The sequence below is a fragment of the Macrobrachium nipponense genome, chromosome 14 (genome assembly GCF_015104395.2).
Source record: "Macrobrachium nipponense isolate FS-2020 chromosome 14, ASM1510439v2, whole genome shotgun sequence".
NCBI lineage: Eukaryota > Metazoa > Arthropoda > Malacostraca > Decapoda > Palaemonidae > Macrobrachium > Macrobrachium nipponense.
In genome coordinates, this window is record NC_087207.1 from 33,940,447 (window position 1) to 33,965,597 (window position 25,151).

General features: G+C 45.5%; 1 protein-coding gene across 3 annotated transcripts in view; it reads left to right on the forward strand.

Moving 5' to 3' along the window:
- The window catches only part of LOC135226451 (baculoviral IAP repeat-containing protein 7-B-like), a 130,823-nt gene that overhangs the window by 53,587 nt on the left and 52,085 nt on the right, over positions 1–25,151 (forward strand). For all 3 annotated transcript variants that reach the window (XR_010317228.1, XM_064266042.1, XM_064266044.1), the window contains exons 3-5: positions 2,750–2,926; positions 3,109–3,254; positions 23,734–24,427. Coding sequence is in view for 2 of the 3 variants with exons in the window: in XM_064266042.1 (XP_064122112.1) it covers positions 2,750–2,926; positions 3,109–3,254; positions 23,734–24,427 (1,017 nt within the window). In the remaining variant the exon portion in view is untranslated. The remainder of the gene's footprint in view (positions 1–2,749; positions 2,927–3,108; positions 3,255–23,733; positions 24,428–25,151) is intronic.

The following is a 25,151-nucleotide window of genomic DNA, read 5'->3' on the forward strand; positions in this document are numbered from 1 at the left end:
GAGCGCACCAGCTACACAGGTCCACGTCCTTGCTGGCACCTCTAGGAATGCAGTACCGAAATTGGAGTCTATAATATAGGATCTAGTTGCATTGTGGTCACGCCCCCGTTGACAGATCCTCTAGAACTCAACAGCTTCACAGGTCACTACCTAGCTGGAGTCTCTAGTAAAGCAGATGCAGACTTGGGTGACGGTACTCACGAAGTCAGCTATGCTAACAGTTAAGGAACCAAAATATCAATCATATATATGAAATTGTTTCCCAAAATCGAATCTGTCTCCCCCTTCCTCCAAAGGTGGGATTCAGCTATATATATATCTGGCAGGTAAGATTCATGAACAAAATGATATTGTTATGATACAATAAAGTTTGTTCATACTTACCTGCAGATATATATAATCAAAAGTGCCCACCCACCTCCCCTCAGGAGACAGTGGCACTAGAAAAATCTGACAGAAAATGGGAATGGTTCCTTACGCCCGCCTCCCAGCGGCGGGAATGGGTACTACCACCTGGCCGACCACTGCGTGTGCCGGGAGTTTTGAAATTCTGTCGGACTTCGGAGAATACAGCTATATATATATCTGCCAGGTAAGTATGAACAAACTTTATTGTATCATAACAATATCATTTTTCGTAAGTTGAGCCTTTCATATGTCGAGGTACCACTGTACTACTTGGACCTTAGGGTCCAAGCAAGTAGGATAGCAAACATAGAATCCCTTTTTGAACTTTCTTCTCGAGGGGCTTCAGCCTTGAAGGAGACTAGTGCCTATATGAGGAAAGTGATAGTTCTCAGCAGATGAATACTGCCAATAGTTGCATTGACATGATTTGCTCAGCTCATGCGATTTGGCTCAACCTGCTTGGATCAGCTGAATTGAGTGCTCGGTTCTGTCCAAGTGAACTTTCTACTCTATTCAGGTTGGTGCTTTGCTGTGGCATAAGCACCTTCCTTCCCCGTGCTGTGGTCATCACAAGTGGTGATTGCCCATGGTTCTTCTGTCAGGACAGTATTGTTTCGTTTTTTTGCTCAAGAAATAGTACATTTGTAATTTTAGATATACTGTGCATAAAAGTATTTGTTCCAGCAACAACAAAATAAAAATCAAATAATTCTGAAAAGGCTTCAATTATGAATAGAGGGGCTCCATTAAAAGATTTACCGAAAAATAAAACAGGTTAATATGGAATCTAATATAAAGGCACATGAATACTGTTAGAGAAATAACATGGCAAAATATTTATTTACTAATAATTACTATGTGATGCAGTCTGCAGACATATAGTACCCACATATAAAGCTATGTCACATGTCACAATCACACTGACCTATAATTCAACATAGTATTTATTTACATTGTGCAGTCTTAAGTTAGGATAGACTGTAAGAATAACTTAGGCTTTCATTGCTAGCCAAGACTGTATTTCTTAAGTGCTTCTGGCAGATCAAATTCAGCCGAGTCCTCTGGATACAAGGAGGGTTAAGAACTTATTGATGACATTGTAAATGACATTATAATACTTCATTTACACTTACAACTGCAGTAGACCCAGGGCTAGGCCTCATGATACCATGTATATTGTAGTATAGTACTAGTAGTAGGTAAAATTCAGACTAACCATTGTTATATGGACTGACAGTAACCCTACATGTTGCTTTATTAGGCTACATGAATTTAATGACAAAGAGGCTTTAATAAAAAGTTTATTACATCATTCATTATTTTATTAGCTCAAAAAGTAGGTGTGTAGTTCACTGCAAGTTGACTGTGAATAACACATATTTACTTGAGGTTGTTTCAACACAGTTATAAAGATTTTCACGAAAGAAAAAATGTCAGTATCTTGTGAAATATGATCCTTTGTTCTTGTGTGACCAGTTTCTGTATGGAACACAGTTGATGGCCCAGCACTGGGTGCCAGAAGTGGTTTTGTTGCTGCTGGCCTCTACAGTTGCTGTCTCTACCATTTCTCAGAATCATCACATAACTATGGCCCCATCCGTGTACACGATCATCACTTGTCTGTCCAATCTCTCCCCTTTATATCTATGGAAAATGGTTTTATGTATTACCTTTATTGTCAGTTTATATAACATCAATCTTTTCATGTATGTCGGTGATTATTGCACCACTGTTGAGGATTAGTCTACTGATTCTGCTAGTATTTATACCCATGATATAGACTGAGAAGCGGTCCAAGGAAAAACCTGTGCCTAACTGATCCCCAACTGCAGATCTGCAACTAACTGATGACTCATTGTATTTCAACATTTTCATGTATATTTGCACTTTTTAAACTGGTGTTTTAACATTTGTTGCTGACTGACATAAGATGCATAAACTTGTGTAAGTTCGTTTTTTTTATTTTCCCTTTAATTTTTAATAAAAACTGCTCTGACAATGAAAACTCTGCATGTTGAAATGACTTGACTGGAGGATTTGCTGTTTTTTTGTTCTACCTTTTTTTTTTTTTTGTAATGATTTTATTTTTACTCCTCATTCAGAGGTCATACACAGGACTTCTGATTACTGTCTAACAATTTTAGCTTCCCCTGGGATTAGTATAGGCCTATGAAAAGTATAACCCTCGGTCTCTTAAGACACTGGGTAAATTTTGGAAACTTGTTTCAGGAATAATTAGCATTTTTAATTCCAGGAAATACAGTTTATATTGAAAGGCTTTTACTATATTTGTCTCTTGTTTCTTTTTGCTTGGCCCCTAATATTAGTTTATTTATTTCAGAAATCACCGATAAAAAGAATGGGGTCAATTTAAAAGATATTGGATTGCATGAGTACCGAGGTCCAAGGCACAAAGAATACATCACTTTAGACAGTCGCATTAATTCTTTTAAAAGTTGGCCAGAAGGTGTAAAACAACAGCCTTGTGAGCTAGCAGAAGCTGGGTTTTACTATTGTGGTCAGTATGACTTCGTTTTTGTAGAATATATCCAATCAATTTGTAATGCTGCATTGTAGTACATATACACATAAGCCTAAGAATTCAATATGTATATTGAAAGTGCATTAGTTTTAAGATTTTTATTTTTATTTTTTTTTTTATTGATTTATTTATATTACATGTCGTCTTCCTTGACACAGGGCCAGGTGACCATGTCCGATGTTTCCATTGTGGGAATGGAATCTGTAATTGGGAGAATGGGGATGTTCCTTGGGAGGTACATGCTATTTTTTACCCAAAGTGTAGTTATGTTCTTTTAACCAAGGGTCAAGAATATGTTGATAAGGTTAGTAAACCAACTTTTATTCTTGTTTCACATGTAAATCAATACTGTATATTCTTTTCAATTTGAAAATGAAGTGAAACGTAAATATTCTTAAATACAAGACCACAGTTTACAAGTTGTTCCGATACAAATAAAAACCATCGGTCCTTTACAATAGGAAGGTAACTTGCGGCAGCTGGAACGGTCGTAAGCTTCGAACAAGGGAGTTCGGTAGTTAACTGCTTGTCCGACAGTGCGCGCACTGCGCGACTGGGAGGTGAAGAACCACTTTGCTTTCGGCCGCGTTGGTGAATGGACGTGTTCTACATATCTCTCTGCCCACTTCTTCGTCATATGCTTTGTTTTTTTTTCTCAAACATGGTTTGTTTGTGTGTGTGAGAAATACTGTAAGTATGTGTACTTTGTATTGTTTTGCATTATTATTATGGATCCTCATGAATTGGAGCTGTCCCCGCGCCCCCCCATCAGCCGCAGAGTTTGCCCTGGTGTGGAGGGCCGTAAGTCCGGGGCCTTCCGCTCCTTTCCTGAAGTGGATCCCCATGTATTATGCTCAGTGCCGGGGGCGTGAATGCTCTCGGGCCGAGCCCTGTGATGTATGTAATTCCTGGTCGGAGGAGAAGTGGGTGCTGTATTAGGGTAGGAGGAAGCAACGTAAGCCTGCCAAGGAGTCCTCGGAAAGCTCTCTGGCGACTCCCTTGGTCATAGACACGTCATCTTCCTTCCTCCCGCCATCTCAGCTCCCGCGTATGGCTCCTTCCCCTTTTGGGTTTTGGGGGGGGGGGGGGGTTTCTCGTTCCTTCTCTTTGCCTGATCCATCAAGCGTAGAGGAGGGGGCGAGATACCCCGACATACAGTTGTATTTGGGGTCTTCCATTCGCTCGGGGTGCGGCTTGTCTCCCCCTGTTCGAGGGGTAACCCCTCCTACTAACCCGACCTTTGCCTCCTCAGGTGCTTCTGCTGCGAGCAACAACCACGGCCAGGTATGGTTCTCGCTAGGTCTCCAGGGCACACCGAGCGTTCGGGGGCTGCTGCATCATCTGGCGGGTGCTGCTCCGGTCACCCATGGACCGGTGACCACCACCACCACCACCGTCTCGACCCCGGGGTATGCCGCCGCCCCTCACTTGGTCTATACTCAGCATGTGGCTTCGGTGACTCCTTTTGCTGCGGTGCAGGCTCCGATTGCTGTCTTTCCGAGGAGGGGTTTGCCGCCTCCACCTGGGTTCGTCGCTCTCGCCCCAGCCCCCGACTTTCAGTGCCCTAAGAGTTTGCCCCTGGATCTGCCACCAGTACCCAGGATGTCGCTGGCTGCAGCCCCCTCTCCTGCCGTACCTGATGTTCTTGCCATACCTGCCGCTCATGCCGTACCTTCCGTGCCTGGACCAGCCCCTGCTGACGTTCTTCCTGCCCATGGTGTTGCTGGCCCAGGCGTGGGTCCTTCCGGACAGGTGCAGCTTCAGCAATAGCCCCGGCTCTGTCCTGGATGGAGGACCTGACATCTGACCTGAGGGAGCTGACGAAGAAGAAGAGGAAGGTGTCGTCGTCGTCTTCGTCGTCTTCTTCGTCGTCGCCTGCTGCCGCCTCCTCCCCTTCGACTTCCAAGGCTTCCAAGCCGAGGAAGAAGAAGGCTGCCTCCTCCCCCCTTAAGAAGTCTCCTTCGGGAGCTTCTAAGGGCCCGTCTCACTCCGGTGAGACAGGGGGTCCTTCCGCTGGTCCTCCTGCTCCTTCGGGAGCGGGGCCCGTCTCTCCTTCCGCAAGGAAGAAGAAGACGGGGACCAGAGAGGTACCGGCTAACAATGGTACATCCTCACCTGGTGTTAGAGATTCTACCGCTACACCAGGTTCCGGCTCGGCCTCTCGTTCGCGAGAGGTACCAAGTGTACGGTTTCCTGCAGGCGACTGTACAGCCAAGGTTCAGGCTTCCGAGTTCACTCAGCGCCAGGACCGAGGCACGGAGCGGAAGACTGGCGAGAGTCGCTCAGGTGACTCCCGCCAGGCCAGCGATTGCTCTTGTAGCGAGCCGCAGGCTATCAGGGTTGACGTGACGGTCCCAGACCGGCCACAGGCTGAGGCTAGGAAGAGGTCCCCTCCGACGGTTCGACGCGCCGTGAGGACGGGCACCGCTCCCACTGCGACAGTGGTCTCTGCAGGTCTCCTGACCGCCACTCCCATCGGGACCAGGCGGGTAGGGAGGCCAGCAGCAGCTCCTCTGACGCACGGGAACGGAGCCGCTGTTCTCGGTCTAGCCGCTCTCCCCAGGAGAGCCGCGCGACCAGGCCTGCAGCTCGATCACCACTGCGGGTTGGTGATCGCCTGCAGCCCCCCAAGCACACCGGTTCTGCCAGTAAGTGAGGGGGGAGCGTCAGGTCTTCCTCTCCGGTTCCTTCAACTTCCTCGGGCTACACCGGGAAGGGCGAGGCGACACGGAGCAGTCCTACCACGATGCCCTACGAACCAGGCACAGTCTTAGGACCGACCAGGTCGTACGTGCAAGTGGCAGGAGGAGACCAGGAGGGGTCTGTCGCTGTTCCTCCTTCTGAAGGAGGAGGGTCTCGAGAGGCGTTCTTGTTGGAGGGGGCTTGACGGTCCAACCCCTCAAGACGCAGTCACTCCTGAGATCCAGAGGTCGTTCGCAGAGGTTATTGCACAACGACCTCGGGGAAGGATCGCCGCTCCCACCTTATGATCCCACGTCCCGGCTCGAGTCGTTCTGAGGTCCTAAGAAGGAACCCAAGACGACGGTGGGCACTTGCACTGGAATCCACCGCCATGGTGGCTTTCCAGGCAGTCTCCTGGTTGGACCTGTGGTCCCTCATGGTGTCCAAGGTTGCGGCCACCTCGGGAAATATTATCCACCACTTCCTCCTACAAGGGGGGGGAAGTGGAAGCCAACAAGAGACAAACCCATGACTTCATATTGCCTCTTGCAATAGGAACAAGTTCTTGCTCGCTAGTTTTAAGAGGTACGCTTGCCTCCCTCTTATTACTTGGGTCCAGAGGTCTGACCATTGATCCTGCAGTACATACCCCGATCATTGGGCAGAGGCTAGGATCCCTCCCTCTGCTCTTTCGACCAGGGAGGGAATCCAAGGTTGGGCGAACACCAGTCTGTTCTTAAGACTCAGATTCCTCCCACCAAGAAGTGAGTCTTCCTGTTGTAAAGGACCGATGGTTTGTATTTGTATCGGAACAAATAACAATTTGTCGAAAATTGTATTTTTCCTAACTATACAAACCTGAGGTCCTTTACACATAGTCCCATCTCATGCCACCCCTCACTCTGCGTTTTCCTGGGCCTAAAGCAAAGTGGTTCTTCACCTCCCAGTCGCGCGGTGCGCGCACTGTCGGACAAGCAGTTAACTACCGAACTCCCTTGTTCGAAGCTTACGACCGTTCCAGCTGCCGCAAGTTACCTTCCTATTGTAAAGGATCTCAGGTTTGTATAGTTAAGAAAAATACAGTTTTCGACGAATTGTTATTTTTGGTTCAATCCTAGGATCTTACCAAACATACGTCAATCTGTTCAGGATGGATAGCACCGAGAGGTTTGAATGCCTCTCCAGTGCTACTGTTTTGGGAACAACCAGTTTGGCTTAAACTAGTCATCTTCAGTATCTTGTTATCACCGTAGTAGTCTCCCTCTGGGAAAACTTCACCTTCGCTCTCTTCATTAGAGAATGAAGGAGGTCTGCTTCCAGTCCTTATTCTTGTCCCTCGAATGAAGAAGAATTAGGCTGTGTGCAATTTACAGGAACCTACAAATATACTACGCATATTTTTCTCTCGACATGCTTCTGTTATCAGTTGCATTCTCCGAGTAGTAGGCACATACCTGTAAGTTAACTCTTCTGGTATGTGACCAAGACAAATAGTACCTTCTCTTAATTGACCTGGAACTCAGGACGGGCTTTTAGGCCTCCCAAGAGTTACCGGTTTTGATTTTGAGATAACTAGTGGTATTGTTTCCTAGCAACACCACAGCATTTGCATTATCACCGAATATGAGGGTTTTCTTCCTCCATTTTGGTTAAAATTCAGATGCTAGAGTGTATCTTTTTTGTGCTTGAGGGTTATAGCCAAAAGCATTCCTTCATGGAATGGACTACCAGGCAACTCAGGATGACAAGTTGAGCGAGCGGTGTATGGCTCTGCCTCAGTACTGCTTACTCTCCAAGATATTGCGGTTTGGTATTGTTTCTCCTCTGTCGAGGATTGACTACCAATTCGAATCTCTGCCCGGCAATCGCAGACTTGAGTCTCTGGTTGGCTGGAATTCTCGCATATGTGTATGCCCATCTCTCCTGCACCGCATTTTGCTGTTGTGAGAATTTCCAGAGAGATATAGCTCACTAGACTCGTTATCATCTGTCTGTTTACTCCACGGTATAACAGAAGTCTGTAGCCTAGTCTTCCACTTTATCACACCTGCCCCGTCGGCCACTGCGATGATACAGAATGATATTCTTCAGACAATTTGAGTTTGTCTTCTAATATACATTTCATAATTTGTGGGGTGTTCAATTATTCTTTCTTCACCCCGAATTGTAAATGAATAACGGAAGACTTCGCCTGTTCCCCGCCCTACTAGCTCTGCTTCCTGAGTAAATAGAAACGTCCTCCCTGATCCAACCCACAAGAAGCAGTTCTTCAGGCAGTACAACCCTGTGTTTTCATTGCAAACTCCGACTTTCTTGCCGAACAGCAATGAAATAGTGGATTAGTTTTTTCAATCGTCTGTAAAACAACGGGGATTAAAGCCGTCTTCACTGGTTGGTGTCATCGACAGGACTTTTTCTACGATCAGAATCTTGAGAGAATGTGTCTCAATTCAACTGTGAAGACGTAGGTCCACATTCACCTTGGTCATTCACTAGTAATATAGTATTGTTTCTCCTTAGTTGAGATTCAACTACTGATGAGAAACTTTTGTCTTACCAACACAGGGATCTCAGTCTCTAGAAGGCAATTGACTATCATCTGATGTGCACATGCCTTGAGAGAAACATCAGCTCTTCTCTCAACATTGGTGGCGAACAAGATAGACGATTAGATGATCAGCGTTTGACCACTCTTCACCCGATCTACGCATGAGTTGCCAGATATCACAAGATTCCTTGCTTTCATCTGCTTTTTAACCGGATCCAGCTGGGCGCGAGAAATTATGCTATTGTTAAGACCGAGGGTTTGTTCGCGTATGAACAAAATGGCAACTAAGGCACTGATAACCGGTTATCAGTGCCATAAGCACCCTTATAGCGTGCTATAAAAACCCTTATGGCACTGATAACCGGAACTCATCCTGTTATGGCACCATAAATTGCTGATTTTATGGCCCTAGACAAGTGCCATAAAACTGGATTGGCAAATCGGGGACTGCCTGTATGTATACGTAAAAGAATATCAATAGCAAAAAAGGCAGGGGAGTTTTGGGAATGCTGAATAAAGAAATGTGGACATTTGTTCAGTTCAGCGGGTAAAGGCAGTAGCACAAAATCTACAAGTAGTGACCTGGAAAAATATAGATTCCGTTGGTAATGGTGAGGCAAGAAATATTATAGGCAACCTAGTCAAGTGGGAAAGTCTTTGAAAGACTACATATTATCAATTATGCAATACTTCCATTGGGCCAAGTGGCAGAGTTACAGGGCGGAGAAGTGGGTGGTAGATGTCCTTCAGGTGGGATACCTGTTGGCATTCGACTTCTCTCCTCCTCTGTCGGACAAGCCGCAGCTCAGGACGACGTATCCCCCAGATTCTCTGAAGTTCTTGGCTCTTCGGGAGGAAGTGCAGAAAATGCTGGACAAGGATGCGATAGCGGAAGTAGTGTGTCCGTCCCCAGGATTTTACAGTCACATCTTCTTGGTGCCCAAGGCGTCGGGAGGATGGAGGCCTTGGATCGACTTATCCACCTTGAATCGCTTCATCAGGAAGACACGGTTCAAGATGGAGACCCCACGCTCAGTGTTGGCAGCCGTGAGGGAAGGCGACTTCATGCTGTCGATAGACTTGAAGGACGCATACTTCCAAATCCCTGTTCATCCCACATCCAGGAAGTTCCTTCACTTCTCTCTGGCGGACAAGATCTTCGAGTTCAAAGTCTTGTGCTTCGGGTTGACCACAGCCCCTCAAGTGTTCACAAGGGTCTTCTCTCTTGTGTCAAGTTGGGCCCATGCTCAGGGGTTTGCTGAGGTACCTCGACGATTGGTTGGTCTTGGCAGTTTCCAGGGAGAAGCTGCTGCAAGACAGGGATCGTCTTCTTCAGTTCTGTCTGGACCTGGGGATATTAGTCAACCAGGAAAACTTGAACCTCGTACCCACTCAAAGGATTCTCTACCTGGGCATGGTCATCGATACGACAGTGGCAAGAGTTTTCTCGTCGGATCAGAGATTGGAGAAGTTGCGGGCTGTGACGCGCAACTTCCTATCAAAGTCGCATCAGTCGGCTCATCAGTGGCAGGTTCTTCTGGGAGTGCTATCTTTCCTGGAGAAGCTGGTCCCTCATGGGCGTCTTCATCTTCAGTCTCTGCAATGAAGACGGGGGGAATTATGGTCTCCGGCGGGGGACTCTCCCGTTTATGGTCCCACTGTCTTTGGAACCGAGAGAAGACCTTCGTTGGTGGTTGGACGACCAGAATCTATTGAAGGCCGTCCCTCTGCGTTCTCTCCCTCTGGACTTCCTTCTGTTCTCGGACGCCTCCCTCGCAGGTTGGGGCACGCACTTAGGCGGCCTCATCACTTCAGGCGTTTGGGGTTTGGAGGACGAGCAGCAGCATATCAACGTCTTGGAGTTGAAGGCAGCTTCCTTGGGTCTGAAGGAGTTTCGGGGGATGGTAGAGGGTCACTGTGTCGTTCTCATGTCGGACAACACCACGATGGTAGCCTACATGAACAAACAGGGAGGCCTGGTTTCTCAGCAACTTCATGCCTTGACCGTTGAGCTTCACCAGTGGGCAATCAGCAATTCGGTAGAGCTCTCAGCCAGGTATATCCCAGGGAAACGGAATGTGGTCGCAGACAAACTCAGTCGCCAGGATCAGATCTTAGGCACAGAGTGGTCCCTTCAAGTGGTGGCAGACAAGCTTTTCCAGATTTGGGGGAGACCCATGCTGGACCTTTTCGCGACACGCTACAACAGGAAGCTGGAGGTGTTCTGTTCAGTGGTCCCAGATTCCTTAGCATTGGCGGAAGACTCATTCCAACATCCCTTGGACAACCTGGAAGTGTATGCCTTCCCTCCGGTTTGTTTGATCCGTCAGGTTCTGAACAGGCTGTTGGGTTCACAGGGTCTCAGAATGACTTTGGTAGCCCCTCTGTGGCCTCAGGCAGAATGGTTTCCATATCTGCTGTCGTTGTTGTCGGAGGTTCCGAGGGAGATTCCCCCTTGGTGGCATCTCCTGTGTCAGCCCCATGCAGAAAGGTTCCACCAGTCAGTAGAATCCCTGTCTCTTCACGGTTGGAGGCTATCAACTATCTCCTCCGAGAGAGAGGCTTTTCTCAGAAATCAGCTGGGCACATGTCCAGCAGTCTGAGGAAGTCAACCTCCGCAGTTTACCAAGGCAAATGGGCGATCTACTGTGATTGGTGTCATAAACGGGGTTTTTCTCCACTCGCGACCTCTGCGAATAGCAGACTTTTTAACTTTCCTCAGAGACGAGAAACGTTTGTCCATGTCTGCTATTAGAGGCTACAGGGCGGCTCTGAGTTTTGTGTTACGCCTGAAGGGTATCGACATCTCCTCTTCCTGGGAACTTTCGCTGCTAGTTGAGGGGTTTGAGCAGTCAACTTCTCTTAGAGAGCACAAGCCTCCAACGTGGGATGTTTCCTTGGTGCTTAAGAGCTTGACTAAGAGTCCATATGAGCCCTTGCGTCGCTCATCTGACAGGAACGTGACGCTCAAGATAGGTTTCCTTTTGGCTTTGGCATCTTCCAAAAGGGTAGGAGAGCTCCACGGTCTGAGTTATGAGGTGAAGCACACCAGGAGCTGGAAGTCAGTGTCCTTCGAATTTGTCCCGGAATTCATGGCCAAGACCCAAAAGCCCTCGGTGCATGATGACAGGTTCGCTTCGTTTTCCATTCCATCACTGACTGACTTTGTGGGTGGTGATGCTCAAGAGCTTTTGTTGCGCCCTGTCTGGGCCCTGTGTTGCTATCTTGAAAGGACTCAGCACCTTAGACCAGGCTGCCACAGACTTTTTGTCAGTACAGGCCGTACAAAGAAAGAGGTGTCTAATAATACTATCTCTTTTTGGATACGGGAAGCCATCAGACAGGCATACTTGACGCTTGATGATTCCATCACCACGTCTGTGCAGGCTAGAGCACATGACTTTAGGGGTATTGGTCCCTCTCTGGCTTTCAAAAAGAACTTGGCTGTACATAGAGTGCTGAGCGCTGATACTTGGTTAAGCCAGTCCACGTTCACCTCCTTCTAGCTTAAGGATGTTGCCCACAGATCTATGGACACGTTTCCCCTGGGTCTTGTGGTGGCTACCCAACAGGTTAACTCATAGTTGCCCTTAATGGGGCACCTTTGTATCTTACCTAAGATGATTGTGTGGATGAGGGAATGAGCAAGTTGGCTGGCCTCCTCCTTTCTCTTGTACCTTTCCTTCTTCCTTTGGGCGGTTTAAGGAATTGACACGTCATTTGCTGGACTGGTCTTATACAGGTGAGTGAGGTAGTCATACTGGTAGTGTGGTTGTGCAGTATACAATATCTTACCAACTATTTAGTAGCATAGGCTCCGCTCCTGGGCAAGGAGTCGGGAGTACTACAAACCCTAGTGCCTTGGTTTGTTATTGGCCAGTCAAAGTTTCTCCTTGGTTCCTTATACAATGGTTATCCCATATATCATTGTACGTCACTCAGGTTCTGAGTGGTTAGATATTAGTGTATCTAGCTTCTCAACGGGCTTCAGTCCCTCTCCAAGAACTATTTCTTTTGAGAGCTGAACTGGCGGGTAGGCCCCCAGCCAGTCTAGGATGACTTATACCTCCCTCCAAGTATGAGTCTATCCTATTGTTAAGACTGAGGGTTTGTTCACGTATGAACAAATGACAAATTTTCTAAGACAATTTGTATTTTTTATAGCTACAAACCTGAGGTCTTAACGTTTTACTGCCCACCTCTAGCCACCTCTCTTTATGTTAAGTCATCCTGAGTTGGGAAAGACTGGTGTTGATGATCGGCTTTTTAACTGATCCAGCTAGGCGCTAAAAATTATCCTATTGTTAAGACCTCAGGTTTGTAGCTATGAAAAATACAGGTTGTCTTAGAAAATTTGTCATATTGTGCCATAAATCACTTGAGTTTCAGTTAATGGTGGTTTTCGCTTATCAGCACACCCCCGGAAACGGAACCCCGCTGATAACTGGGGACTGCCTGTATTGCTTATTTGTGATGAACTTGTGTATTTTTATCTTCTTTGGAGATTCTGTGCACCCTCCTGCTACGTGAAGGTTGCTGTGTACTGGGCCATTTTGTTTTAAGAACTAGTACAACTTTGAAGCAGAAATACTTTTACAAGTTTCATGTACCCTATCTGAGAAACTAACCCACCTAATATTCTTTTGGGTTTGGACATACTGTTGACAGCTTTTTGAGTGATTTTTCAACCTACAGGCTGAGTATTTTGATGAGGATGAAAAAGTAAAGTGTAGTATATTCAGCGTTGTCTGATGTTTAGAGAAAGACAGTGTTTAAAGAATATGCCCAAAATTTTGGGGTGGTTGGGCAAAGAGAAAGCATCAGGCTTATGGTAAGGGGTCCTACATCAAACTGGATGGCCAGCCTGAGCATGGGCCTATTAACCCTAGTGTTAGTATTTCAGTGGATGGCTAGTGCCTTGTCCAACCCACTGTGTCTCTCTCTGCTACTAAAATATTGTAGGGCAAAGCAGTAAAAAGAATAAAGAGCAAACCTTTTACTATGATAAAAGAGGATCACATGCCCTTTGATTGTAGATTGTATTTATGATTGGTAGCTGCTGTAATGATTGAATATTGTTATTACAGAATGTATAATGATATATTTTAATTAAGTTACTTGCCTATTAATTACATAGCTATTAGTTTCCCTTACTCGCAACAGTTTAGATTCAGATTTCGTAGTAGCAACACATAAATTGTGTACGTGACACCAGCTTCACCCCCTAGCGAGAGGCTTAGGAACAACACAGCAGACTAGCTCATTCCATGTTTGTGACTCCTGGTGATAACATTTGGTGTTGGCAGCAGTTGTTAATTTTTTGCCAGTTATTTACCGGACTTCGGTATCCAAACCAAAAGTTGAATAGCTTCAGCCGAAAGCTTCAGGATGAGTTTTATCTGTGTTTCGTTGTGTTTTACTGGAGTAGTACATCAGTAGTTCACATTTACAGCAAAATTGCAGTTAATTGTTTAATTATTCTTTGCCGAGCAATGGGCTATAATGTAAACATTGGTACGTTGAACCAATGTTTACGTTTGTTACTGACTGGATATTGTTTGATAGTACCGTTTCACTAGCAATCTTACAATCTTTTGATAAACTTATCTATACAATGAGCAGTGTAACAACGTAAAATGTTACTGAGGTGATAGACAAGTAGCGTAATAATGTAAGTATTGCATTTATTGACAGAACAATTTTGGTGTTGAACTTTAGTTCCACAAAGCACTTCTTGCAGGATTAGTATTTATTGTTAGCTATAAAGATCTGATTAAATTTTTTTCACCACTTTTGCTTAATAGTGTGTTCGCTATTCCAGCGAAATTGTAGTAAATTTATATGTTTATCACTTTTTCCATTCCAGTATTGTTTAAGTGAAAGGGTATAGAGTCAACCCCCATATTCACATTCTCGAGATTCGTGGAATATTCTCAGATTTTTCTTTGGACCATATCTACCCATTATTCGCGGGAAATTCGCCTGTTGTGGGTTTTTCCAATGATAGGTATTCACTAATTAGTGCATTTTTATGTTATTTTCATGACTAAATATATTTTTGATGGTGCACAAATGATTTTACTAATTTCAAAATATTATATTGATTATTACTGTATTAGCAAGTTTAATAAGATTAAATGATAATCAAATGTATATTTTTTGTATGATAAATAAATGATTTATAATTATTAAATATTAATATTAATGTAAACTGCAATAAATTAATTAATTAAAGAAAATATCATAGTGATTCAGTAAGATTTTAGTTTATAAATTAAAAGGTTATGTAAGATTGAGGGAAAATCCATTCTACTTTGCATCTTTCTTTTTAGAGCCAGGTACTAAGCTGAGGTCCAGAGCTGTCAAATATGTCAAATAATGTGGGGGGGTGGGGGGGGACATGTTACCACAATTATGTTCATGTAATTTCTCTCTCTCTCTCTCTCTCTCAGAGATGAGAGAATTTTTATGGTACATGTATGTATAATATGTTTATGTAGTACTAATATTTTCAGATACGTACAAGCAATCCCCAATTATCAGCAAGGGTTGTGTTCTTGGTGGGATGCCGATAAGCAAATGCTGACATCAACCGAAATTTGGTGATTTATGGCTTAAGTTTCGGTTAATGGCACAGATAACCAGTTAATGATGTCTCTTTTAAGTATGTTATGGCGCAGTAACATAACACGCCCAATAAGGAAAAAGAACATAATTTGCTCATTTTCCATGGGATTTTAGTCAAGGACAGGGACTGGCCCAAGACCTTGATCCATGTCTTTCAGAGGTGCCAGACTTCACCTGAGCTCATAGCTAGTCTAGCACCCTGCTTACCTGGCACCAACAACAGCCTGGTTCCAAGTTTTGCTATGACAGTAGCACTTCCTCTGAGTGCTCACTTGTTGAGGAAAATAGAATTTCAGTTCCGTTTGAATGTTCAGGTTTGAAGGCTGTCCAGAATCTGTTGTTTAGCAAGAGCTAGTCCTTTCTGGTAAGAACTCTGGACGACAATACAGTCTAGCACATGCTCATTCTATGAGATCCAGAGGTACTTTCTGGCAGGAGAAAGAATAGAGTTCTCTGCCTGGCTAGATGGTCTGGTATTTCCTAGAAACCAGAATCCCAGACGTATTAACCCAAGATATTATGGTAAGTCTGCGTCTCGTCCTCAGATTAGAACATCTTCCCATTTACAATGGCCCCCCTGTACTATTCACGTTCTCCCGATTGGCAGACTCATGCATTCATGGATTTCTCTCTGGAACATATCCCCCCAGTATTTGTGGGAAATTTGTCTATTCGTGTTATTTTTCTATGAAAAATATCTACATATTCGTTTTATTTATTTTTTTTTTATTTCATCATAAAAGTGCACTTTTTGTGATAAAACTAGGAAAAAGACCAAGTATAATCATTTTTAGTTGGTTTTCTTGAGTTTGAACTAACAAAATAGGCTGTTTTAAGCATTTTTTTTAGGGGTTCCAACTATTTGTGGGTTCTAACTATTTCCGGGGGGTCTGGTACTCATTCCCTGTGAATACAGAGCGACTCACCCCCCACGAATACGGGGGGACTACTGTACTGATGGACTTTATCATCCGACACGCTCGGATTTAAGAAAAGCATTTGCCTCCTTCTAGTAAAAGTAATGTTAGTGCAACCTCTACCTCATTAGCTTCCAAGCGATACAGTGGTCCCCCCTTATTTGGGGGGATGCGTACTAGACCCCCCTCCCTGTGAATAGTTAGAATCTGCAAATAGTTGGAACCCCTATAGAAATGCTTAAAATTTGTGGATATTTCTCATATAAAAATACCGCGAATAGGCAAATTTTCTGTGAATAATGTGGGGAAATGTTCCTGAGAGAAATCCGCAAGTGTGTGAGTCCACGAATACAGGGGTCCACTGTATATATCTCGTAAGTCCATTCGACATTCGACCTACTGTTTCTCATGAATTTGAATTTTTTAAAAAGTTGAAATTTAGGCAGTACTTACTTTGAAAATTTGTTCATGAAACTTACCTGTCAGATATATATATAGCTGTATTTTTCCGAATCCGACAGAAATTTAAACACTTACGACACACGCAGTGGGAGTCAGGTGGTTAGTACCCATTCCCGCCGCTGGCAGGTCGGGTATCAGGAATCATTCCCATTTTTGTTTTTTCTATTCATAATTTTTCTGTCGCCGGTGCTGGAAACAACCTGTTTGCAGCACCTCCGTCCAGATTTTGGAAACTTACTAGCTACTTGAGTATCCCTTTTGGTTTTTCTTTGGTATCTGAATTGGATCGGTGGCTTGGCACACGTTGACTTTGGTTTGAATTGATTTTGGTATTGAATTTTCTTTGATCAAGATGTCAGGGTCTAGTTCTACTAGCGCTAGATTTTGTTCGATAGCTGAATGTAGAGGTAGGCTACTGAAAGCTTCAGTAGACCCACATTCTGTTTGTAAAGTGTGCAGGGGAATGAATGTACGTTTGAAAGTCGTTGTAAGGAGTGTGAAAGACTAACAGAGTCGGAATGGAAGGCGTATGAAACCTATCTTAAGAAACTTGAACGAGATAGGTTAAGGAGGTCTTCCTCCAGGAGTGTTTCAGGTAGGCAAGATTTAAATTATTCTCCTGCTAACCCTCCTTCTGTAGATTATGCTCCTACCCCTGTAGTGTTGCCTCCGGCCCCTGAGACAGTGTCGGTAGAAGGTAACACGTTATCGCTAATTCTTGAATCGATTCGTAACTTAGAATCAAAAGTGTTAGCTCTGGAGAGCAAAAGTGAAGAAAAGTGCAGTGAAAGTGCCCCTTGTGTAGTGGAGGGTGCGTCAGATCGGCCTCATTTCGCATCTAGACCTAGACCTCTGCTTGACTCCCAGATTACGGGGAGAGAGCATGTCGAAAGTCGAAGGAGGGTTACGAGGAACCCCCACCGATCTGGCGTGCCTTCGGCAGCTTCTGACGAACATACCCAGACTGCCAAGGAGCGTGCGCGTGCACGTCTTCTCAAGGAGTGCTTTTCTTCTTCTGAAGCTTCCTCCCGCGCAAGGGGTGGAGCTCTCATACCGCATCACGTCCGCTGAAAAGGACGGCTCGCGTTCGGGAACGCTTCACGTCCAAGTTGTTCTCCGGAACTTGCTCGTCGCTGATAGTGCGTTTGCTGCTTTTCCTCCGCAGAAGAAGCGTAAGGATTCGTCGGAGGCGGAGTCTTCCCTAGATGTTTCTTTCGAGCGCCGCAGTCGCTCTAAGGTGCGTGAAACGGCGAGTTCCTCCGGGAGTAGCAAGAAGGCGTCCCCTCGCCGCTCTCCTGCTCACGGATCAGCCCCTCCCCAGAAAAGGAGGCTTCACCTACAAGCAAGATTCTTCAGTCTCTTCAGCAGCAACTTCGAGATGTTTTCCTTCGAGAAAGACTGCTCCACGTCGCCGTAATGGATGACAACCTTCCTGTGAAGAGGTCGAGGCGTTCTCCCTCTCCCTCTCCTCGCTCGTCTCTCTCTCCGTTTGAGTCTCCCTCTAGAGTTAGTCCTGCTCCCCAGCAACTTTCTAGAGGAGGCGAGAAATTCGTTTCTCGCTCTCGTTCCTGAAGCGGTTGTTTCCGCTGATACGAAACTTGTGGATAAGAAGCGAGTTTCCTTAGATGCAGAACGCGCTTCTGCGAAAGTCAAACGCGCTTTAGTGGACGCCGAACGTGACTCGGTGCAAGGTTTCGCGAGCGCCAGTTGGACGCTCAGCGAGTGTAGTGGACGCTCGGGCGCACCAGTGGACGCTCGGCGCGCACCAGTGGACGCTCGGCGCGCCATCAGTGGAGCTAGGCGAGCATCAGTGGACGCTCGGCGCGCACTGTGGACACTCAGCGCGCACAAGTGGACGCCAGGTGTACACCTGTGGAGTTTGAGGCGCAGCTTCTGTCGGCGCCAGTAGATTGGCTTCGACCGCAAAACGCGCGCGATACGGACGTCAGTTTTCCACTTCCGCAAGCACAGGCGGAGGCGGGAACTCTTCCTGTTCGCCGTTCTTTCTCTTTTGAGAAAGCTCGGGACTCTTCTTTACTTCCTCCGACTTCTCCAGTGTCGGAAGAGGAAGTTAGTGACGCTTTCGTCGAAAGGGACGAAGAACAGCAGTTGGCTCCAGTTTCGACGGACTACAAGGTTTTGACTCGTTTACTTCAGTCAGTCTTTGCAGACATCTTCCAACCTGAAGCTCCACGTACTCCTCCCTCTCAGTTTTCGTCTTCCAAAGCTGCTAAGATCTCGGGCTTTGTGAGGATGAAGAAGTCGCTTTCTACGAAGCAAGCTTTTAGAAAGGTCCATGATTGGATGGAAAAGAGGAAAGCTTCAGGCAAGACTTCTTTCGCTTTACCACCTTCAAGACTTGGTGGCAAAGCTGGTTATGTGGTATGAGACGGGAGAAAACGTCGGAGTTAAGCTTCCAGCCTCAGTCAAGGAGACTTTGGTAGCATTGTAGACGCCACCAGAAGATCTTTTTTGTCTTCCTCGAAGGTCTCGTGGACACATAGCGAGTTAGACTTTCACCTTAAAGGCCTCTTCAGGACACTAGAGGTCTTTAATTTTCTTGACTGGTGCCTGGGGGTATTGGATGCCAGGTCCAGGAGTTTCTATTCCATCACTCTGGGGGAGCTGTCCAGTGTATTGTCTTGCATGGACAAGGCCGTCAGGGATGGTTTTTCTGAGGAATTGGCTGCTCATTTCAGCACGGGACTGCTTAAGAAAAGAGCACTTTTTTGCAATTTCACTGCAAAGTCGGTCTCACCAGCGCAAAAAGCGGATCTTCTTTTCGCGCCTTTCTCAGAACATCTCTTCCCCCAGTCTATGGTAAAGGACATAGCAGCCAGTCTCCAGGAGAAAGCAACTCAAGACCTTCTGGCTCAGTCTTCTAGGAAGCCTGCTACTTCTTCGGCTTCTGGGTCCTCTGCTTTGAAGACGTCGAAGCCCTTTTCGACCCGCTTCTTCCTCGAAGCCAGCCCCTCGAGGAAGAGGCTCTTTCAGAGGCAAGACTCCCGCTCCTTCCAAGAGCAAGAAGTGAGAGGAAGTCCTTCAGACACCGGTAGGAGCCAGACTTCTACATTTCGCGGAAGCTTGGAAGAGAGAGGTGCCGAGCTTGGTCTCTGGACATCGTCAAGAAGGGGTACAGAATTCCTTTCCTGTCGTTACCCCGCTGTCTTCGGCACCAAAGGATTTGTCTCCGTCGTATCAGGGAGAAAAACAGACAGTGCTTCACGATCTATTAGATCAAATGATCGAGAAGCAGGCAGTGGAACAAGTCTTCGACCGGAGTTCTCCGGGTTCTACAACCGTCTGTTCCTAGTGCCGAAGCAGTCAGGGGGGTGGCGCCCCGTTCTGGATGTCAGCAGTCTGAATCGCTTCGTTACCAAGCAGAAGTTCAAGATGGAGACACCTCAATCCGTGCTTGCAGCTTTAAGACCGGGGGATTGGATGGTCTCGTTAGACCTCAGGACGCATACTTTCACGTCCCCACCATCCATCCCCGTTCAAGGAAATACCTGCGGTTTGTCCTGAAAGGGAAGATTTTCCAATTCAGGGCACTCTGCTTCGGTCTCAGCACGGCGCCGATGGTGTTCACCGTTCTTATGAAGAAACGTTGCGAGGTGGCTCCATCTTGCGGATATAAGGATCTCTCTCTACCTAGACGACTGGCTTATTCGAGCCTCATCGCCAGACAGGTGTCTGAAGGACCTGCACACGACTCTGTCGTTAGCGAAGTCCCTGGGACTTCTGGTGAATCTCGAGAAGTCGCATCTGACTCCTTCTCAATCCTTAGTCTATCTGGGGATTCAGATGGACTCAGTGGCTTTTCGGGCTTTTCCGTCCCAGGGGCGACAACTTCAATGCCTGGACAAAGTGTCGGCCTTTCTGGGGAAGGAAACATGCTCGGTGAGGGAATGGATGAGTCCTGCTGGGGACCATTTCCTCACTGGAGAAGTTTGTTTCTCTGGGAAGGTTGCACCTCCGACCACTTCAGTTCTTCCTCTCAAGCAATTGGTCACGCAAACAGGATCTAGAAGAGGTCTTGCTTTTGACGGAAGAAGTGAAAAGCACCTCAAATGGTGGTTGGATCCAAAGAAGCTTGCGGAAGGTCTTTCGCTCAAGCTTCGGAACCCCGACCTAGTGTTGTTCTCCGATGCGTCCTCCACCGGTTTGGGGAGCAACACTGGGAGGGAGAGAAGTGTCAGGCACCTGGAGAGGGGAACAGGTGTCCTGGCACATCAATCTAAAAGAACTCTCAGCGGTTTACCTCGCTCTGAGGTTCTTCGAGGAGGAAGTCTCCAGCAAAGTGGTTCAGATAAACTCGGACAACACCACAGCCTTGGCATACCTCAGGAAACAGGGGGGAACTCACTCTCATTCTCTGTTCGTCATCGCGAGGAATATCCTGATGTGGGCGAAGGCGCAAAACGTCACGATTCTGACAAGGTTTGTGTCAGGCGTGGAAAACGTGCGAGCGGACCTTCTCAGTCGGCAAGGACAGCTTCTGCCGACGGAATGGACCCTTCATCAGGAAGTATGCCAGGCGCTATGGAAGCTGTGGGGACGTCCTCATGTGGACGTTTTTCGCAACTTCCCGAACGAAGAGACTTCCGCTGTATTGCTCCCCAGTTCTGGACCCGGGAGCAGTGGCAGTAGACGCCCTACTGTGGAATTGGTCGGGACTAGACGTTTACGCTTTTCCCCCATTCAAAATACTCGGGGAAGTAATGAGGAAGTTCGCTGCATCAGAAGGAGCGAGAATGACCCTCATCGCCCCCTTCTGGCCAGCGGCCGACTGGTTCACGGAGGTGATGTCCTTCCTAATAGACTTTCCGAGGACTCTGCCCCTAAGGAAAGATCTACTCAGACAGCCCCACTTCGAGAGGTACCACAAAAACCTCCCCGCCTCTGAGTCTGACTGCGTTCAGACTATCAAGAAGTTGGCCAGAGCGAGGGGTTTTTCAAGACCTGTGGCAACGGCGATTGCCAACGCAAGGAGGCCCTCCTCAGTCGCAGTTTACCAATCAAAGGGCGGGCTGTCTTTTAGAAGTTGGTGCAGAAGGAGGGCATTTTCCTCACCTCAACCTCTGTGAGCCAGATAGCAGATTTCCTTCTTCATCTTAGGAAAGAAGCGAAACTAGCCGTTCCCACGATTAAAGGCTACAGAAGCGTGCTTTCTGTGGTCTTCAGACATAGAGGACTCGACTTAGCGAATGATAAAGACATTCATGATCTCATTAGATCATTTGAGACTGTGAAAGTTCTCCAACCTAAGGTACCATCGTGGAACTTAGAGTGGTACTGAAGTTCCTCATGTCGAGTCAATTTGAAACCGCTCCATTTAGCCTCGCTTAGGAATCTTACTAAGAAGACTATTTTTCCTAACCGCTCTGGCGACGGCGAAGAGGGTTAGCGAAATTCAAGTCATAAGCAAGCATATTGGGTTCAAGGATCATAGTGCAGTTTGTTCCTTAAGTCCTACGTTCTTGGCAAAGAACGAGAACCCTTCCAACCCTTGGCCGAGAACGTTCGAGATCAAGGGGTTGTCGGAGCTTAGTGGGACCTGAAGCTGAGAGAGTCCTGTGTCCTGTCAGGGCTCTCAAGTTTTATTTGCAGAGAACTAGAGCATGCAGAGGTTCTTCGGAGAACTTGTGGTGCTCTGTGAAAAAACCAGATCTTCCGATGTCGAAGAATGCACTGGCGTTCTTCTAAGAAGTACGGTTAAGGAAGCCCATGAAAAGTGTGGTGAAAGTGACATGGAGCTTCTGAAAGTGAAAGCCCACGAGTTGAGGGCTATTGCTACTTCGGTGGCTTTTCACAAGAATATGGCAATCAAAGACATTTTGAGCGCCACTTATTGGCGAAGCAATTCGGTGTTCGCTTCACACTACCTGCGGGAGGTGAAAGCAACATACGAAAATTGTTACTCGCTAGGACCATACGTCGCTGCAGACACTGTTTTGGGGGCAGGAGGTAGCGCTCATCCTATCCTTTAATGGTTTAGGGGAGTTTTTAAAACTTGTGTTATGGTTGTGGGGTTGACCGCCTGCGGCGGATCTCCCTTCCTATTAGCTTAGTCTATGTGGGATACTTTTGGTAGGCTACGCCAGGTGGTTTGGTTTTTACTTCATTGCCCTCATTTGTATGGTCTATGGTCTAGTCACGTCGTGGTCTCGCCCCTGTTGACAGATCATCTGGAGTGCACCAGCTATATAGGTCTCTACCTCGCTGGCAACTCTAGTAGCACAAGCAGACTTACGCGGCAGTAACCTCGAAGTCAGCTATGCTAACAGGTAAGGAATCAAGATATCAATTATCTGCATATATATGTTTCCTAAATCTTCTATTCTGTCTACTCCCACCACCAAAGGTGGGATTCAGCTATATATATATCTGACAGGTAAGTTTCATGAACAAAATGATATTGTAATGATACAATTAAGTTTGTTCATACTTACCTGGCAGATATATATAATCAAGTACCCACCCACCTCCCCTCAGGAGACAGTGGAAATAAAAAATTATGAATAGAAAATGGGAATGATTCCTGATACCCGCCTCCCAGCGGCGGGAATGGGTACTAACCACCTGACTCCCACTGCGTGTGTCGTAAGTGTTTAAATTTCTGTCGGATTCGGAAAAATACAGCTATATATATATCTGCCAGGTAAGTATGAACAAACTTAATTGTATCATTACAATATCATTTTTAGTTACTGGCATGGTATTGTGGAAGGAAGCATGGGATTCTCTCCTATTGTCCGAACCTTCACAATGAAGCCTGATACTTTTAGTGTATCGGTTGTGGTTTTACTTCAGTGTAGGTGACAGCATAATCTGGTTCTTTTATTATGGTAATGCTCCCATGGCAAGAGCAAATTGTCATCCTTTTGAGCAATTGCAATCATCCTTGCTACAAGGCTCTCCCTTAAAGTAGATGCGACCCTAGGCTTTACTGCCGCACCAGTACAGGTTAAGTTGAGCACCAACCAGAGGCAGTCTCTACTGCAAGCTCTCTTGACTAACAAGGAATGACAAGCATTGTTTCAATGCTACCAATATTTCTTTTTCTAATTCATTACATTACTGAATGTTTTAGAGTAGAAAACTATGTCCATGTATCCCCCCTCTTGTCAGTGTGGGAATCAGCTATGTAATTATTGGTTAAGTTCCTTAATTAAAAATTACATTTTATAATAAAATAAAGTTTTTAATTATATTTCCCTTGTAATTACATGATCAGAGCCAATTATACATATTTCCCTAGTAATTACACGATCAGAGCCATCGCTCTTCCCCGCTGATGGACATAAGCATAAACAGAATGAGCTAGTCTGCTGTGTTGTTCCTAATCCTCTCGTTAGGAGGTGAGACTGGTGTCACCTACACAATATCGGTACACTTAACGCAAAATTTGAATCTAAACTGCTGCAAATTAGTGAAACTAATAGGTATGTAATTGTTGGGTAAGTATATTTAAAACAGTTTTTATTATAAAAATTTTCTATTTAACTAGATACCTTTTTTATGTATGAAAATTAATTCTCTTTCAGGTGCAAAATCGTCAAATAAGTGTAAACTTCAACAATCCACAAAACTTCATTGTTAGTGAGAGTGAATTGGATTCTTTAATGGAGCTAGATATTATGTGTGAAGTAAAAGCCTTGAATTTCCCTGAAGCTCATATTAGGGAAGTACTGCGTAAAAGAGTTGAAACTACGGGGATACCATTTTTCACCACTGAACAGTGTGCAACAGCAGTGTTTGAATATGTGGAAGAAAAGACTAGAATGTTTCTAGAAGAAACATATTTGGAGGGTAATGATGAAGTGTCATCAAATGTTAATCATGCCAGTGTGTCTGCTTCACCCTCCACAACTAATTCAACTTCCAGTATGCCTCACAACATTGCTGCTGCCCTTCCAGAACTTCCAAACCACACTACTTCTTCACCAATCATACCACTTCCCCAGGTAAAGAGACATGTTCCTATAATTCCTCTTCCTCGCCCGATGTCTCAAAACACTTCACAAATTATGCCTTCCACAGTAGTGGGTGCAGGTAATGTCTTGCAGCAGTCTTGTGCAAATGAAAGTTTTGCTTTAGAGAACCAAAATTACCTCCCAAGCAGTCTTCCACTGTCAGTTCAGACAGACTTCAGTGAGGAAAAGAAAGCAATCCCACTCTCCTGTGAGCTGCCATCATCTGGAATGAAGAAAGTTGCTTCAGCTGGGGAAGACAAATCAGGTAAGTGTACCATGAAATGATTTACTTAGGAATTACTTGTTCCAGTTAAATTTTATAACTTCCATGGACTTTTGGTTAAATTCTTATTTTTTTCACACAGTATGTAGAGAAATAGTAAACCATCAAACAAAATTTGCTTATTTAGAATGAATTTTACCTACTGTTAATAATAGTTATATCTTTGTGCCAGCAGGCAATTTAGCATTCACAAAGAAGATTGCTGAGCTGACTTTGGTAACTGTGTAGTTCACTTGTTTTCCACCTGGTGTGTTTTTAATGTTTTAGCTCTTGTGAGACTTCTTCATGCTCCAGCTATGTGTTGTTATCATTGTATTTCACTGGCTTGGCTGATATCTGTTTTGATCCCATTGTATTTGAGGTATTTGTTCTTCAGGATGTCTTACACAGGAAGCAAAGCAAGAATGTCTGGCTTTATAGATGATTACTTTGTTAGCAGATAGATTTGGAATTTGACAGGCACGTTATTTGTGCTGGTTGCAGGTGTCTAGAATGTGATTTTGAACATAAATGTGAGGAATGTAGGGATTAGTCAGAGGACTTTATGCTTAGGTTTCTTGGACATGACGAGAAGGGAAGGAGATGGATTAAGAAAGGAAATATAGTTGAGTCAGGACATAATCTGCCTTTGTTCATACACGAAACAAACCTTCAGTCTTAACATTAGGATTTACTAGCGCCAAGCTGGAAACCGGTAGAATTAAAA